The following is a 17,807-nucleotide window of genomic DNA, read 5'->3' on the forward strand; positions in this document are numbered from 1 at the left end:
GGAGCCAGATGTGGCCCAATCGCCTTCTAAATCCGGCCCGCGAACGGTCCAGGAAGCAGCATGTTTTTACATGAATAGAATGTGTCCTTTTATTTAAAATGCATCTCTGGGTTATTTGTGGGGCATAAGAATTCGTTCATATTTTTTTTCCAAAATATAGTCCGGCCCCCCACAAGGTCTGAGGGACAGCGGACCGGCCAGGATCTGCCCACATTGTGTTTACTGTGATATCAAGGAAATAGACAACCATCTGACTTTTAGAAGACATCTGAAGGCAGCCCTGTTTAGGGATGTTTTTTATGTTTGATCTTTTATTTTGTTTTTAATATTCTGTTGGGAGCCACCCAGAGTGTCTGGGAAAACCCAGCCAGATGGGCGGTGTATAAATATATTATTATTATTATTATTATTATTATTATTATTATTATTATTATCCTAATCATCATCATCAGAATCGGTCCTACAATTAATTCCCATGGGCCACTGGAGACACCTGAAAAACAGAGCTTCCTAAGATTAAATGTTTACCACTGAACAACAGGGAGTGAGTAAACATTAATTGCAGTTAACAAAAACATGGCTTAGAAAGCCCAAGGCTTCATTTCTTCTGAAAGGTTCTGTTGACAGGATTCTCAGCGATGTCTCTGGGGCAAAACACGCTTATTATCATTGCATGTGTAAATTAAGTGTGCCCGGCCTTTGCAATACTAAAGAGTGCACTGGCAATGTTCCAAGTCTTTGAAGGCAAAATCTCATTTGCATGGACATTTGCATTTATGAATAATTCGAAATTGAATGAACTCTGTCCACAATTGCTTGCTAACTTATGGGAACAGAAATAGCAGAAACAGGAAAATCTCTACCTGTGACTGACTACTTGCTGTTGTTCATTTCAAATTCCTATTGACATTAAATGGAGACGATAACAGTATTTCAAGAGCCCAAAATACACATTGGACCCTAATTCTACGAAGCCTTTGACAACAACACAGACAATATGAGCAGGAAGAGGACTTGCACAAGGCAGCAGCTGATGTGTTTGGGAGTGTAAGGAATGACCAACAATGGTTTTTCCAATGACATATTAAAGAAACATTTCAAACATGTTGCATTGCAACTTCTGGATATATTGTTAGATTTCATTAATTTAATTTTTTATTATGTAGACACATTATAGCTACCAAATATACTTATCAAGATATCTGTTCATATTGCCTCCTCATTATCTTAGAAGAAGAAATTAAACAAATAAAAGCTAGTTATAAATGGAGCATCATTCCTTATTCGCTGTGGAGGCACTCCTATACACACTTACCTGGAAGTAAGCCCCACTGAAGTCAATGGGACCTACTTCTGGGTAGACATGTATGGGATTGTGCTGTAAATTGAGAAATTGACTAATATCCTGAAGGTAAGGGAAGGTCTTCAAGTCAATAACTTGGTTATTGAAAAATGGAGTGTGTTCGTAATGTAATACAATGCAAGGAAATATTCAACCACATACACTATTAAGTATATTATAAATATAATATGTAGACAAAATATAATGATCACATGAAGTCTGTTTAGGAGTAAGTTTATTATATTTTGTTATTTGTGTGATGACCTGGTACTGTTGTTATTTTTTTAAAAAAAACTATGCTCTATCCTGTTTGTGTTTTTTATTGATCACCATCACCATCACCTTTACAGGATTGATATGTGTTCCAAAAGCAACAAAAGCAACTAGTTTATGAGTTTGCATGCCCTGCCTCTCCATTTTGTTTCCACATCTCGCTATTTCAAACTGCAGATTGACAACTTGTCTTTTGCTCACCTGAACTACAGAGATATGTCCATGTAACACAGCAAAGGTGAGTGCAGTCCAGTGCCGGCTATCAGGATGAACTGATGGGTATCGGGAGGAACTACCAGGGACCTAGGAAAAATGGAAAGAATGCTTAGCCATTGCCATCTTTCTTCTCCCCTTAGAAATGTCTGAGAGTGGCACTTCCCTAGTAAATTACGGCCCTGGGGAGTGACAGGCTGACACGACTCAGAAAGTACTGCCAACACCAATCAGTGTATTCAATCCCTTGGGTTTTTCTACTGCATCTACTGGTTTTCTTCAGAGGCTGCTTTTGCAGGGAGGAAACATTTACTCCCTCTATTTCCCCATTACTGTGCCACTGTTAATCATGATCTCATCTGTGGCGAGCTTTGAATGTGATTTAAGCTTTATTGCTCTAGAATCCATAACAATTATTTTTCAGAGAAGGAAATCTCTTTCTCAGAATGGCCATCCGTACATGCAATCATCCCAAAACAAGACACTGTTTCTGAGGGATAATAAGCAATGGTTCTTGGTCAGACCATAAACTGGCAGCGTCCCTGGGTTCAGTCTTTACTTACTGGTATATCCAGATTTGCACCAGCATCGATTAACATCTGGACCATGGCTTCATCGCCAGCAGAACAGGCATACATGAGTGGAGTCATACCCTTTAAGGACAAAACATGTGGTCAGCAAACTTTGATTGCTATGCCCAAAAGCAATGGCCATCAAAAAGCCTGCGATTCAGATTCTCACATGGAGTTTATAGGCACACTTTTAAGCCTTATCTGGGAATATTAATTGCATGAGAGAGAATCGCATAAGGGAGAGAGGGATGAGCATGCTAGGTCTGTTCCCCTGCCACATTGTCACTGCCCATCCTCATCACCCCCCATGAGTTGGAGGCAAAGGTCTGCACTGGGGAGCTGGCCCTAGTTGTAGGGGAGAACTCTGCAAGAAGAATAGGCTCCCCTTTTCACACAACCAACTGGAGCCCCTGAAATGGCAGCTGGATACAACCATTTTGCCTTCCCTTTGTCAACATGTCCAAACATGTCCAAAATGATTGACAACCTCCAAAGAACATCAGTGGAGTGAGGGGTGTGTGCCTAGGGTTGCCAGACTCAATAGAGGACAGGACTTCAGTGCCTTTAATTGCCCTGCTCTCTTTTGAGTCTGGAAACCTTAAAGAGAAACCAGCAGACCCTTTGCTTGGAAATTAAACAAAGGGTCTGCTGGTTTCTCTTTAAGGTTTCCAGACTCAAAAGAGAGCAGGGCAATTAAAGGCACAGAAGTCCTGTCCTCTATTGAGTCTGGCAACCCTATGCGTGCCTGATGTTCTTGTTTCTGCTGTTTTGCCCCATGAGAAATTTTACTTGGTTGCTGCTGCCTATGAAATTGCCTCTGTCCGCCAATCCCCAGAATGTGATAATAGTGGGCAGAAACAGGAAGGAAGAGTATCAGTTCTCCTGAACTGGAACATCCTCTGCATCTTAGAATCATAGGGTTGTAGAGCTGGAAGAGACAGTGTCTGAGCTTTCTCAGTAAGTGCTTTGTATACTGATCTGCCTAATTAATTTTAGATACACCCACACCCCATTCTTCTACATACCTGATCGTCCATTGTATTGACCCCTTCCGGACCCAATGCTTCTATAGCTTGGTTGATCAAGTCAGTCCTTCCACAGTTCAGCATTCGAAACCCCAAATCCTGCTGGAATTTTTCAGTGGCAGCCTTTGCATCCATTCTCCGGAAGGAACTGAAACAGCATTCAGGCCTGTTGGGGACACATAGCAAGAAAATATAGCTGCAATTTTAAGCGGTGCATTACTGGTTTTAAAGAAGGCCGTATTATTCATATTAAAACGGGTTGTATTATTACTATTATGATTATTTATACGGTAGTCCTGAATTTCAGCAGGCCTTGGTTTGACTCAGCTCGGGGAAGATCAATAGCAGTGGCAGGGCAACCTCTTTCCCCCTTTTGAGCGCCACATTGTCTCAGGAGTAATCTGTCCCATACTGCCCCTACATTCTGAAATGCCCTTCTTTCTGCCATATGTGAAACATCACCTGTCAGTTGCTTAAGATGTCTTGTAGAGACATATCCTTTTGCCCAGACTTTCCCTGACCATAGAGCTTCAGCCCGTTACTACAAGTTGTCTGTACTTATTCCTGTTTGTATTATAATGTTTACACTCCTACCCACACCAGAACCCCAATTATTTTTTTGCAGATACGATAGCTGAGGGAAAATATTTTCACACAAAAATATTTTCACACAACCAGGAAAAAGCTTTTAAAGATACAATTCATCTTCTTGCCAAATAAAAAACTGCCCCTTCCAATAAAATCAAGCAGTGACCTTATGAAAATCAGAGTTGTCTCATTCCTGTAATATATGGAACAGTACTCAACTACCCCATCCCATCTCCTTGAATAACAGGACTTTCCCCCTGCTCCCCCTATGAATTTCCCACATCTTCTCCATATCAGTTCCAGAGGGTTGTGGGAACCCCTAGAACATATTTAGAAGAGGTGTGGAGAGGGTGAGGTGGGGGAAAATGTGGTGTTGTGCAAGCAGAAATCCTTGCGCTGGTCTGAACTTTCACAGAGGGCCACATTGGATACGACCTATGGTCTACACCAGGCATCCCCAACCTTCAGCCCTCCAGATGTTTTGGACTACAGTTCCCATGTTCCCTGACCACTGGTCCTGTTAGCTAGGGATCATGGGAGTTGTAGGCCAAAACATCTGGAGGGCCACAGTTTGGGGATGCCTGGTCTACACTTTAGGTAGGCGGGAATCATATTTCTGAATGCTCCCCCATAGGAAAGCTACACACTCTTAGAAAACTGGCCTTAGTGAGCAAGCTTACCTATAATGTCTCATTCCAGAATGCTAGTTTTGTACTTGCAATATTTTTTTTTTTTTTACATGGGGAAGCAATAAAAAAATGGCACTAACCAGCTGCGGCCCAAAGATTTACAATGTAGTCCATAGCATGCTGCTGCCCTTTTAGATTAGATCTAACACAAGGGGCCATGTGACAGTTCTCTTGCATGCATGGCCAGCACATTCATTCGAAGCAGTCTTCTGTGTAGGCAAACTGGGGCCCGTTAAACTGAAATTAACGAGTAAGGTCGTACGGGGAGAAAGAAGGATCTTCATGAAGCCATCTGAGCTGTCATTTATATATTTTCTTGTATTTTTACCCCGCCTTTTTCCCATTATGGAATCCACAGCAGCACACATGCCGTTCTCCAGCAGTCTCCCAGCCAAGAACCGACCAGACTAGGAGCTGCTTAGTTTCAGCAAGTTGACAGCCACATCAACATGCTTGTTCTAGTATTTGTTGCAAGTTTTCCTTCTTCTTCTTCTTCTTCTTTTTTACTACCTTACAGGATGTTTGTGAAGATGCATTAAGGTCTACTGTTTAGAAATCTCGCTGCATGATATTTTATTTTATGTTTAGTTTCAACATCCTATTAAAGAATTTGTTCCATAAAATATAGCACTCTATTAAATTCACAACCTCTCTCTTTCTCTCTGAGATTAATGTTAGTTTGACTAAGAAGAAAGAAATCTTGCAGTGACTTTTGAGCAATTCATTCATCCGACTACCTAAGGGAAATGCTAATATTTTCCCCAGTGCATTTCATGTAACTATCTTAACGTTCAATAAAAGAAGCACGATTAATCTTTGCAGTACCTTTCTTCTCATAATGAATACTAAACCTTTTACGAGATTTACAAATGGTCACACTGGAGGATGTTTAATGACTTGTCCAAAGCCAAGGCTATGAGATAAATAAAACCCTTCCTTCGTGCGTAATATGTATTTATAATCAGTAACAAACACTGCAGTGAGCAGCAATAAATAGTGGAATTAATCTCATCATCAAAATCATTGTATAGAAGTATTTAGATTTCTGGATGGGGTATTTAAAGATGATTGTGGCAGTTTGTGTGATGCCAGGACCACTGCCAGCGCCTGCAAAACTGCCAGAATATAAATAGTGTCGGAAACACAGGTGGCTGTTTGCTATGAGTTTATCTACAGTCTGCAAGGGAAGGAGTGGGGAACCATGTTCAGGCCTAGGGCCGCATCCCCTTCTGGGCAACTTCCTGGGGGCCACATGCCAGCACTGAGCAGGACAAGGGGCAAAAGTGGACAGAGCAACAACTGTGGATTTTTATAATAATAATAATCAGTGGCGTAGCTAGCCGCCTGGCTGCCCATGGGCGGCAAACCTGAAGGCACCACGCATAGGAGGCATGCGCCGCGGCGCTGCAGCAAACCCCATTCAAGCTGCAGAGTGAAGCAGGGGCTTCTCCTCCGTGGCAGTGACCGCGTCACACGGCGGCCGTCGGAGGTGGTCAGCCCCGTCCAGCCTGCTGCCCCCCGCGCAGCCTGCTGCCCGGGGCGGCACGCCCCCGCCCCTATTACTACGCCACTGATAATAATGATGATAACAACAACAACAACAATTTTTTATTTATACCCCACCCATCTGGCTGGGTTTCCTTTGCAGCAGGCTGCTCTCCCCATACACCTGCACACCCCTTTTAGGCAAGTAAGAAGCATCTTTAAAGTTCAAAGACACAATCCAGGCAGGCAAAAACACTCCAGGGTGGTGCAAAGCAGGGCAGGATGAGGGTTGTGGCTTGGGGAGAAGGAGTGGGGCAGCAGAGGCTGAGAAGAGATCCAAGGGCCAGATATTTCCATTTATATGTGGTGCACGCACTGGGACACTGGGGCCCATTTTAAGTTCCCATTGTGTGCGTTCTTCCTAAGGGGATATGACCCTCAAAAGAAAAAGAAAAAGGTTCTCTGCCCATTGTGTACGGTATTTGGCTAGTGTGAAATGACTCTGAATGGCAAAGGATGAACCTGAAGTTTAGGTATGCACACCCACGCATTGCAACATTGGACAAATTTCAGTCTTTTTCTGCATATGTGTGTAAAAAATGTCTGAAACCTACAAGCTGCACAAGAATACCCAGTGATTAAATTTAGCAGTGTTTTTCGGATTGTTTTCGGTCAAGCAGTAAAAGCACAATACTCACTTCAGCTGCCGAGGTTCACAGTCCAAGCCAGGTAAGAGTAGCCTGGCCGTCTGCCTTATATCATCGCTGTCCACTGTTAAACTCCTCCGGTGCTCAGCATATGTTATAGCAACTCGCATCCATTCCATCAGTGGAGGAAGAAGCATGAATGGCCTTCGGAAAGAAAGGGAAGTTCCATTAGACCTCATATGGTTGTTATCTGGGCCAAATATAGTGCCCTAGAAAGTTAGGAAGAAAGTTAGGAATCTTATTCACTTCCAAAATATTTCTTCTTAAAACTCCACACTTAGCTTCAAACTGGAAAGTATGCTTTCTTTGATGTCAAAGGGAGCTACTTTCAAGTAATGTACGATTAGGATTTGGGGCTTTTGCATCCAGATTGGCAGCCTGTATGTTCTGCAGGTAGGAAGAACCGCATTTGAAATAAACAGCCCTCCTGTAGATACACCAGGATTTATCTTTTTTTAAAATCCACTTAGAATTGAGACGGTTAAGAATGTGTGCTGTGAGTTCCTACTTAAAATACTGCCTGAGTCATGCCACTCAATAACTGGCCCACACAAAACTGTCCCCGAGTGCAGTATTTTATTTTCTATTGTAAGAAATCATTCACTTACATGGGGAATAGTGAAATTATGCGCTCTAGGTCTCCACTAAATATGATTTCTAACTCTCCAGTCACTGATGAGCGAGCCTTCTTTTGTTTACCTGGCCTCTGATGGTATGTGCTTCTTGGTCAAACTCAAGAAGGAGAGTACAGTATAGTAGAAACTTTTCCCTATTAATTATCATTATTATCGCTTCTCTTACAAGAGCACTGCCTCAGAACTAGCAACGCCAAGATTGATTTGTTTCGTTCCACCGAAAGAATGAAGCTGCCCTTGCTGATAGGCTTACAAATGCCAAGCGTATATTTTAAAGAAACATATTCTCAAATCCAATTCTGTTTGTTTTATGCTAGAAAGATATGCTTCCCCTTTGAGCAATTGATCTGTGGGGCTAAGAGGATAGACTTCTTCCTACCCTTTAAAGTTCAGATCAGAAAGTGGGGGGGGGACCACAGATGTGATAGAGGGAAAGAAAAATGAACTGGGTATTAAGAAAAGCGGATGACATCATGAAAGGCATTTTCAGATTGATGCGTTCGGAGCGGGGAAGAAGAGCAGGAAAGACAAATCCTGTTAGAAATCATTGCAAATAATAGGATTTGCGAGTGGAGCTCCCTCTGCCAGGCTTTCAACATGTAGACTTTCAACTCTGCTCATCAAAAGTGAAACATCTGTTTCCATTTTGCCACAAGCAAGGTGTGTTTTGCACAGGCAGCCCATAAAAAGCAACGTGCGCCGTTCCCTCCGCACCCATTTCCCTCCTGTGTTCAGCTATCTAGTTAACCCTCCTAATCCACAAAGGAATTTTTCCCACAGAGCATTCCCAACCATTTGTTCCATCTATTACCTCACCAATTAAATCAAAACCAATATCTAAGTATTTATTTGGAGCTTTCGTCAAGGAGGTGGGGTGGAGTAGAGTGGGGCACCCACACACAGTGCTTGCGCAAAGCGCACTGCTCAGCATGACAGCACCAGGAACCCTCTTTGTAATTTATCAGTTGGTTTAGAAACTTTTATCCTGTCTGTAATCCAACAAAGGCCTCTCAAGGTGCCTCACAAAATGACTAATGCTGCATACAGATGTATGTAACCTGAGAGGTGAGGTGGCTGGAAAACTGCACTCACTGCATTGAGCTTTTTCCTTAGGCTCAACCTCCGGGAAAACCAACCAGCTCTTCCTGTTTCCAAGGAACCGAGCTACAGGGAGTGGGTGCTAAGTGGTTCCCCCGCCCCATTATGTCCCTGGGTCACAACTTCTTCACTCCCCCCCCCACTGTTTCATGGAAGCTTTTAGGAAAAGTTTTTAGAACATTGATTTCTACCATCCTTTTTGGAGAGGGAGAGAAAGGATGGGCAAAATAGTAGAGTGATTTGGTGTTCAATTTGCCAGCTAGGAGGTCTGTTAAAAGGCTATGGGGGGGGGGGGAGGTGTGTGTGAGCTGCAGTAGCAAAAGGGAGCGGCATACCCTGTTTTCAAGGTAGAGACAGACAAATCTGTCAACTTTTCTCAGTTTCCCAGTCTCAGGTTTATCCCATTTCCACGTTTGCATTTTTTTTTAAAAAAAGAGTCTGTATGAAAATTCATAAACATTTTCATCTGCATTTCCTGAAATATGCTAGTTTTTCTAAGCATTTGCCTTTCCAATAATAATATGTGCATTTTGGTATGCTGCGCTGAAACAATTCAGAGAACTGTGAATTTTGAAGGAGACCCGTGTAAACTGGGTAGGTTCATATCAAAATGCAAAGCAAATTAATTATTCTCCCATCCCTGTTTCTAGGTCTGTCCATTCACAGACTAAAGTCACAACCACTTATTATAGCAGTCCTAACAGCTCCGGAGAATTATGGAAACTGTAGTTTGTTAAGTGTGGTAGAAAATGGAGCTCTGTGAGGGCAGCATTCTTGGCAAACTACAGTTCCCAGGATTCTCCATGAATGTTAAAAGTGGTATAAGAGTGCTGAAAATGTATGATGGGGATGTGACCAAGATTCCTATAAAACAAGCTGAAAGAGTTGACAGGAGACAGTGAGCTACTTTCAAAAAAAGACTTGAAGTGCTTCTGATTACAGGGCATTTAGCCATTCTACACCAGGCACAAAGGTGACCTTCCAGAGAGCAGAAAGCAATTCTTTGGGCACTGAAATACGGCTTCCCCCCCACAAAAATGACATCAGAACTGTGACAGCTCAGCTCCTAGGTTTATCTTCCTGCTTGCCACATATATATTATAACAGACACAAGAAGAAATACAATCTCGGGGGGCCCATTCAGAGTGATATGGCCCCTGCTTGTTTAATGCTAGTGTCAAACTAAGGCAGGAAGCTGACTTGCAGATTTCTCTTTGGGCCAAACAACGTGCAACTGGATCTCCCAATGGGCTTTAAAAACTTATTCATTCATTCCTGAAATGTATAACATGCCCTTCAATAGCCACTTGGCATTCCCAAGGGCAGTTTACAAAAGAGGAGAAATTGTGGAGATTACAAAATATAAAAAAAAACAAGAGCGTGTGTCAAGGTAAAAGTCTAAATCCTTAAAAACCCACATTAGCGTAAAAGAAATAAAACGGAGAAAAGTTAGCACTATCAAAAAAAAAACCTGCAAAAATTTTAAAAAATGACATCCCTTGGTGTTGAACTGACAGTAAAGTGAGTGTCAGGCAAGCCTGTCAAAAGAATGTCAGCTACAGCTGGGGTGCCACCATGGAAAAGGCTCTGTTCTTGGCTGCCACCCAACCAGGGATTTGGAGAAAGGTCTTAGGTGTAGATATAGGTGCCTGAGTTAAGTGACAGGAGAGGAGATGAACCAGCAGTCACTTGGCTTCTATGATGCAGAGGGCTACAAAGGCAAGCACCAGCACTTGGAACGAAGTCCGGTTTAGTTGTTTTAAAACAGCTGCAGAAATGGGCAATAGGACAGAGGGTGGTGATGTTTAACTCTTCCCCACTGTGTTAATGCTATTTTCCTGATCAAAATAATTGCCTACACCTTCATTTTTTAAAAAAGAAGACAAGTGACAATTTTGTACCTGTCTTACTGCCCCACCCCAGCAAGGCTATTAGCAATGTGCGTGTGACACATTTTAACAGGGAAATCAACGGAGGAAAAAGGATGGAAGGCCCCATTTCCCTCAGACTTGCTGTCTCAATACATTTCTCCCTGTGCCAATGGATGCTTTTAAGCTTTACAAAAGATGCTGAGGTACCTGATCAAACATAGCCCTCAATTGTTGCATACAAACAGTAAGAATATGAGGTCACCTTTTATAGAACTGAAGCAGAGCATGTTCTGTGTGAAAATATCCAAGGTGAAATACTCTCCTAATGCTGATTTAGTGCACACATGACCGTCACTGGCAGAGGCAGTCAAGGATCAATGTCAACTCATGTCCTGTGAATGGGCTCTTCTATTTTTAGTTAGATGAAAATGGCATACTCTAGTGGCTCAGAACTTGTCTGATTTTAAAAGAACTGACCCGTAACTCATTCTTTGTCATGCTCCTCGAGATGGAAATGACTCCTAAGTCAATTGATTACTGGTATGAGGAAGTGGTGAACCTGACCACAAAGTGCTCAGTCATTTGGGGAGGAGTGGGAAGGCTACTGAGCCGACACCAGAAGTAACACAGAGTGGAAATCACACAATGCTGTAAAAGCTGACAGAGGCCAGAATTACAAACAGCAGCTGGCATGTCAGAGCAGAATCTGAATGGAAAGCATTCGAGGGGTGAGACGTACCGAGTGGCATGGGAGGAAATCTCACTGCTCTGTGAAAAGGTTTGCTCCCCTTCTGTCCAAGAGAGTAAATGGAGAATGGCCATGTTCACACATCACAAAGTCATAAATAAAAGTGTTGCTATTGGTATATGAATCCCTCAGCAGCCAGGGACCAATTTACTTGTAGGATCACCTTACCCCAGAGGTGCCCACCCGACTGCCTGGCTCTGCAGTACTGGCATTGTTACAGGTGCCACATAATGCCCCCTCTGTAAGAAGTAGTTCTTTTCATGTGGAAGCACATGTACTTTGTTCTTGGCTTGCCAACTGTGGTTTAAAGAAAACAAATGACGATGCCTGCTTCAGATGTACCACAAAGCTAGGAATTGTGGCGTGTCTCTTCCCAGCGCAAGTTGGGAGAAGCAAAGTGAGCACAGAGGGCTCACGCACTGTAAACCACGATGACAGTAAACCATGGTCAATATCGTTGTAAGAGCAGAAACAACTTCCCGCTTTAGCTTTTAGCCAGCAAAAGTAGCTTGATAGCTTTACAAGTGCAATGAAAACTGAAGGGGGGCTTCTGGTGGAGTCAGTTTCACTCCTAATGTAAACATTTCAAGGCGCTGGAAATGAGGAGCACAAACAGGTTGTATCCACTGTTAGTCCTAGTCAGAGTAGACCCACTGGAGTTAATGGACATGACTAAATTAGGTTGATGGATTTCACTGGGTCTCCTCTGATATGACCACTGGCTACAACTCTGCTGAAGGAAAAATTGATTAAAAAGGAAATAAAATTATATTTCTGCAATGGCAAAGATAAAGGGTAAAGGGACCCCTGACCATTAGGTCAAGTCGTGACCGACTCTGGGGTTGTGGCGCTCATCTCGCTTTATTGGCCGAGGGAGCCAGCGTACAGCTTCCAGGTCATGTGGCCAGCATGACAAAGCCTCTTCTGGCGAACCAGAGCAGCACACGGAAACTCCATTTACCTTCCCACTCCGTTTACCTTCCCGCACACGGAAACTCAGTTTACCTTCCTGCCTATTTATCTACTTGCACTTTGACATGCTTTTGAACTGCTAGGTTGGCAGGAGCTGGGACTGAGCAACAGGAGCTCACCCCGTCGCGGGGATTCGAACCGCCGATCTTCTGATCGGCAAGCCCTAGGCTCTGTGGTTTAACCCACAGCGCCACCTGGGTCCCTCTTCTGCAATGGTAGGATATTGATTTTTGGCATTGAGTAGTCATATCCCACTATTTTCTTAAAGTTCATAACAGCCTTCTCTAAACCGGTGCCCTCCAGATTATTTGTAATAATAATAATAATAATAATAAAAATAATAATATCTTGACCATCTGACTGGGTTGCCCCAGCCACTCCGGGTAGTTTCCAACAGAATAAAAATAACACAATGACAGTCAGACATTAAAAACTTCCTGATACAGGGCTGCCTTCAGATGTATAAGGAAAGTTATACAGTTGTTTATACAATTCCCATTAGTGCCTTAAATGCATGCAGTCCATCAAGCCCCGAGTAGCACAGCCAATAGTCAGGGACAATGGGAGTTGTAGTCCATCACATTGGGAGGGCATAACAATGGGCAAGGCTGATATAGAGTGAAGTAAATGTGGATATGCCCATAAACAGATAAGTGGCTGCGCATGTATCCTTTCCTTTGCCAGCTAAAAAAATTAAGGAACACTGGACTGGGCAGGACTGTACAGAAACCTGCACACCCAGATCAACCAGAAACCTAAGTAGTAAAATGGAGAAAAATGTGTATGCATAGGCACAGATAATGACAGCTCTACAGTTTCAGCTCCAAATCTCCAAAAGCTATAGTCTTAGTCTCCCTGGCTCTGTTCAGCTAACCAAGCATGTCTCATGGTACCAAAAGGTCCAAAAAGGTCCAAGAAGAATGGATACAGGAAAGGGTGACCAATTTCCATTGAACCCTTCAACACTCAAGAATCATGCCGTCACATTCTTTTAATCTTTGTTGGAAGCTGCCCAGAGTGGCTGGGGAAACCCAGCCGGATGGGCGGGGTACAAATAATAATAATAATAATCCTGATACAGAGAAAGTTCAATATTCTTGAATTGTTTCAGCACACATGCAAAATGTAGCACCTTCCCATGCTTCCCTGCATCAGGATTTTAAGACCTTCAATTGCTGTGAGCACTTTCTGCTGCCCTTAGTATCAATCTTAGCTGAAATGACTTAATTGTTAACTCCCCCAAAATATCTGGATTAAAGAAATTTGATACATAAACGTGTACAATATGTTTTAATAAGTAATCTGCAGTGTTAAATCCATGTAACCCATCAAGAGCAATCCATTAGGAAGGAGCATCTGCTTTGGACAAAGTCTGAATATTAAACCAAATCGGGCTATTCACACCTCCTCCAAAGCAAAGCAGATCTTCCCAGAGAAGTGTGCTGGTCCTGAAATGTCAGACCTTCATAGGTCCTGCTAACATTGCAATTCTAGGCATGTCTACTCAGAAGTGAGACATACAGAATTGTGTAAGCCTTGCTTCTGGCTGTGTATAGGTTTAGACCCTTAGCCACATACTTTTTACCAGATAGTTTTTAATATCATTTATATATCTTCAGAATTAAGTTGCTTCCATCTTTGTACACATTCCCCCCCTTCAAATTCTGATATTCTTAATTGAAATATCTGACTTTTAACCTGGGGGTGGGGTGGGGGGAGGGCAGAATAATCTTCATTCCTTCAATATTTTACAGTTTTCCCCAAACTACTATATACCTCAGTGTATTTTTTATGTAAAGAAACCTGTTAAGACCATTCAAAGAAGAGTTAAGTTTCTATTATGCTGCAAGAGTGCAACTTGACGATGATATTTTTATCCTGGGAATACTTTATCTTTTTTCCTCCACAGCTCGTTGGCATTGCTCGCAGAAGCAGTTTGATACGAGTCTGCTTACTGAAAATCTTGTTGTGAAAAGTATTATGCAGTTATTCCATTCACAAGCTAGGAACTATGGTACTTATGTGATTCAGAAACTAGGGCTGCAATCTGATCCACACTTACCTGGGACTAAGCCCCACAGAACACAGTGAGTCTTACTTCTGAGTACAGTGGTACCTCGGTTTAAGTACACAATAGGTTCCGGAAGTCTGTACTTAACCCGAAGCGAACTTTCCCATTGAAAGTAATGAAAAGTGGATTAATCCGTTCCAGACAGGTCTGTGGAGTAATTAAACTGAAAGTACTCAAACCGAAGCGTACTTAAACCGAGGTATGATTGTAAGTCATCCATGGGGTAGCTCTGTAATACTATTATCTGGCTATAAGCTTGCTTGCATCCCTGATATAACCATAGACTGCCCCTCCTTGTTAATCACATCCTCCCCTATGAAAACCAGCAAAACTTCAGGTGTGTGTCATGAAAATATGATTGAGCTGCACCTTACAGGCTTAACAATGAAATGACAAATCCTGAAAACAAAACTACTCATTTCTACAGTCTCCTGCAGAACCCAGTACAGATTACATGTACCCTTGATACATGTCAAGTCAGCCAAGGTCTGTCTTCTGGACATTTCATTCAGTATTTTGCACTAGAATTATTTCACCTGCTATTTGTCTAACTATTTTTAAATCTTTTAAAAAATATTTACAAGTTACAGAGGAGGAAACCAAAAAGCAAGACAAACATGGGCAAGGTACCTTTTAGAAACAGCATCTCAAAATATTCATCACTGAATGGGAAGTCAGGCTTGGTAAATCAAGAGATTAATAATTAATGCTTTCTTCCATCTACTTCCCCCATGTGTATATGTTGTTTAAATACCGCTAAACATCTTGCCTTCCACAGTATACATACATAATAGGTTGCATAGCTTAGCTTTCTAAGCCACAGTGATTCTTTGTGCAATTTATGGAAGGGTTTTGGTTTGCTTTTGCAAGGAGGAGGAGGAGGAGTTTGGATTTGAGATCCCACTTTATCACTACCCGAAGGAGTCTCAAAGCGGCTAACAATCTCCTTTCCCTTCCTCCCCCACAACAGACACTCTGTGAGGTGAGTGGGGCTGAGAGACTTCAGAGAAGTGTGACTAGCCCAAGGTCACCCAGCAGCTGCATGTGGAGGAGCGGAGACGCGAATCCGGCTCCCCAGATTACGAGTCTACCACTCTTAACCACTACACCACACTGGCTATACCACAAGGTATAGCACACCCTTCTAAACCAAGCTGGCCAAAAGGATGCTCCTCTAACTACTGCACTGACCTGAAGTTGACAGGAGCTTGAGTCATACATCCGGACAGTATCCTGTTGGCTATCCCTGCAAATGATAATCAGCAGAGATTGGGAGGCACAAAAAGACCTTTCTTGTATGGCGGCCAAGTCCTAGGGGCCAAGGTCACTTCAGCTCCCCCACCAAAATATTGAGCCACAAGTTAATGGACATTGTCATTCAAATGGTGTGCATGTGCCACATATTGTGATTGATCATGCAAAGTGGGGCTTATCTGTCCCCTCCTAATATTTTATTCAAGTTGGCACCCCTGCCTCCATGAAACTGGTTTGCACTGAGAGCTCCTCCACAGGTTCCTGTATGCAGTTACACTAAACCAAAGTTTGGCAAAGCATGATGTGCAAACCAATAGTACTTTCTACTTTCATCACCTAAGATCAAAAGCAAAAATATGCCTCCAATTTAAGGATACAAGGATTATTGGACTGACCCAGCAAACTGCTGTAGGTGCAGAACAGGCTTCCTCAACCTCGGCCCTCCAGATGTTCATAGCTGCCAAGTTCTCCCTTTTTTAAAGGGAAATTCCATTATGCTGAATAGGCTTCCTCGCGAGAAAAGGGAAAACTTGGCAGCTATGCAGATGTTTTGAGACTACAATTCCCATCATCCCCGACCACTGGTCCTGCTAGCTAGGGATCATGGGAGTTGTAGGCCAAAAACATCTGGAGGGCCGAGGTTGAGGAAGCTTGGTGCAGAACCTAGAAATGCCCAAAGAGCTCCCTTTCCCATAAGGCCTGTATCATTCGTTTCAACAGGGCTGTGTTCTGACCTTGCTTTCCATGGGAAGGACTGGCATTTGCATTTCAACAGTGATCTGCACTGAACAGGAAGAAGTTGTGTATTTTTTCTTTTGTATGTTGCTTTCAATACTTAGGATTCATCTGCAACATTCAACCCCGCAATTAATTTTGAAGAGAATGTTGGAGAACCCTTTGGACAGAGATGCCGTAGCAAATTGCTAAAAGCTGCGAAGCTTGTGGCCCAGTCAGAACATGCTTACTAGGGAGTAAGTCTCAACAAATTCAGAACTGCAAGCAAGCAAATGATTCAGGCTGTATGTCGCAAAATCAATCAATAAAAAAAGAGAGAAGAGAATCAAAGATCCATCACATAAACATTTGATCAGTTCTGAAGGATGGGGGAAATGGGCCATTTTATTAATTTTGTACTAAAAGTTTCCAATGTGGCAGCCTTAATTTGGCTCTTAGGCCTATTAAGAACATAATTTTTTCAAGAACAATTTTCAAAAACTAAATGAGTTTCTAATAAGCACCAGACAGTCTAAGATGAATAAAAGTAACATGTAGGGGAAATTGCAGAGGAGGCAAAATTATTTTTGAAGTATTTGATTGATGTTGCATTTGTACACAATCTGTTGTTGCTGCGTGTGCAGTCTTTGTGTAACTCAATTCCCATTTGAAGTAGATGCCAGTGCTTTCCTAGTAGAATGTTAAATTAGGGTGGGTTCTCTTTTTTTTTCCTGAAGTGGATAATTAACTGGAGTCTCTCAAGAGCTCCAGAGATCATTTTTCCTGTAAAGTTGCAAGTCAAATGCTAATATTAACAATACATGAGAAGCACTCCATTCCTGAAGACGTATAGTGCAGCACGACAACCACCCCCTGAACCTGAAATCAGAAACAACTAGATAATAATAATAATAATAATAATAATAATAATAATAATAATAATAAAATTTTACTTATATCCCACCCATCTGGCTGGGTTCCCCAGGTTCCCAACAGAATTAAAAGCACAATAAAACATCAGACATTAAAAACCTCCCTAAACAGGGCCGCTTTCAGATGTCTTTTAAAAGTAAGATAGTTGTTTATTTCCTTACATTTGATGGGAGGGCGTTCCACAGGGCAGGCGCCACTACCAAGAAGGCCCTCTGCCTGGTTCTACTTCATGTTGTTATGGTTTCATGGCCTCTCACTAGAGAATATCCTATTCTTAAAAGCCACTTAGCTACACTTGCTTCTTCTAAGTTTGGTGGTATGCACCTAAGTAGACTGCTATTTCAAGTTTCAATCCTTCCACAGGGAGTACCTCATGGGTTGGGTCAAGACTTCCCTTCTGCAAACAGAAGGGCTCCATCCATCCTTGGAACAAAAAGAGACCTAGTAGAGGCTCTCCCTGCAGGAATGGAGGAGGTGGAGATAAAAAACTTAGAAAAAGCTCAACAACTTTGCCCCCCTCCCCCCCAAAAGCAACTTTTCTGTCTGGATTTTCACTGTTTGAAATATGGCAACCCTTTATAAAACTAGCTACCAAAATAAAACCCCAACTGTGGTAG

General features: G+C 42.4%; 1 protein-coding gene across 1 annotated transcript in view; it reads right to left on the reverse strand.

The window, feature by feature from the left end:
• Positions 1 to 17,807, reverse strand: part of ABTB2 (ankyrin repeat and BTB domain containing 2) — a 149,332-nt gene that overhangs the window by 18,689 nt on the left and 112,836 nt on the right. The window contains exons 4-7 of the mRNA XM_035116548.3: positions 6,886 to 7,038; positions 3,426 to 3,591; positions 2,392 to 2,481; positions 1,817 to 1,918 (exon numbers count right to left, since the gene is read on the reverse strand). Of these exons, the coding sequence (XP_034972439.1) occupies positions 1,817 to 1,918; positions 2,392 to 2,481; positions 3,426 to 3,591; positions 6,886 to 7,038 (511 nt within the window). The remainder of the gene's footprint in view (positions 1 to 1,816; positions 1,919 to 2,391; positions 2,482 to 3,425; positions 3,592 to 6,885; positions 7,039 to 17,807) is intronic.

The sequence above is a fragment of the Zootoca vivipara genome, chromosome 1 (genome assembly GCF_965207765.1).
Source record: "Zootoca vivipara chromosome 1, rZooViv2.hap1.1, whole genome shotgun sequence".
NCBI classification, from domain to species: Eukaryota; Metazoa; Chordata; class Lepidosauria; order Squamata; family Lacertidae; genus Zootoca; species Zootoca vivipara.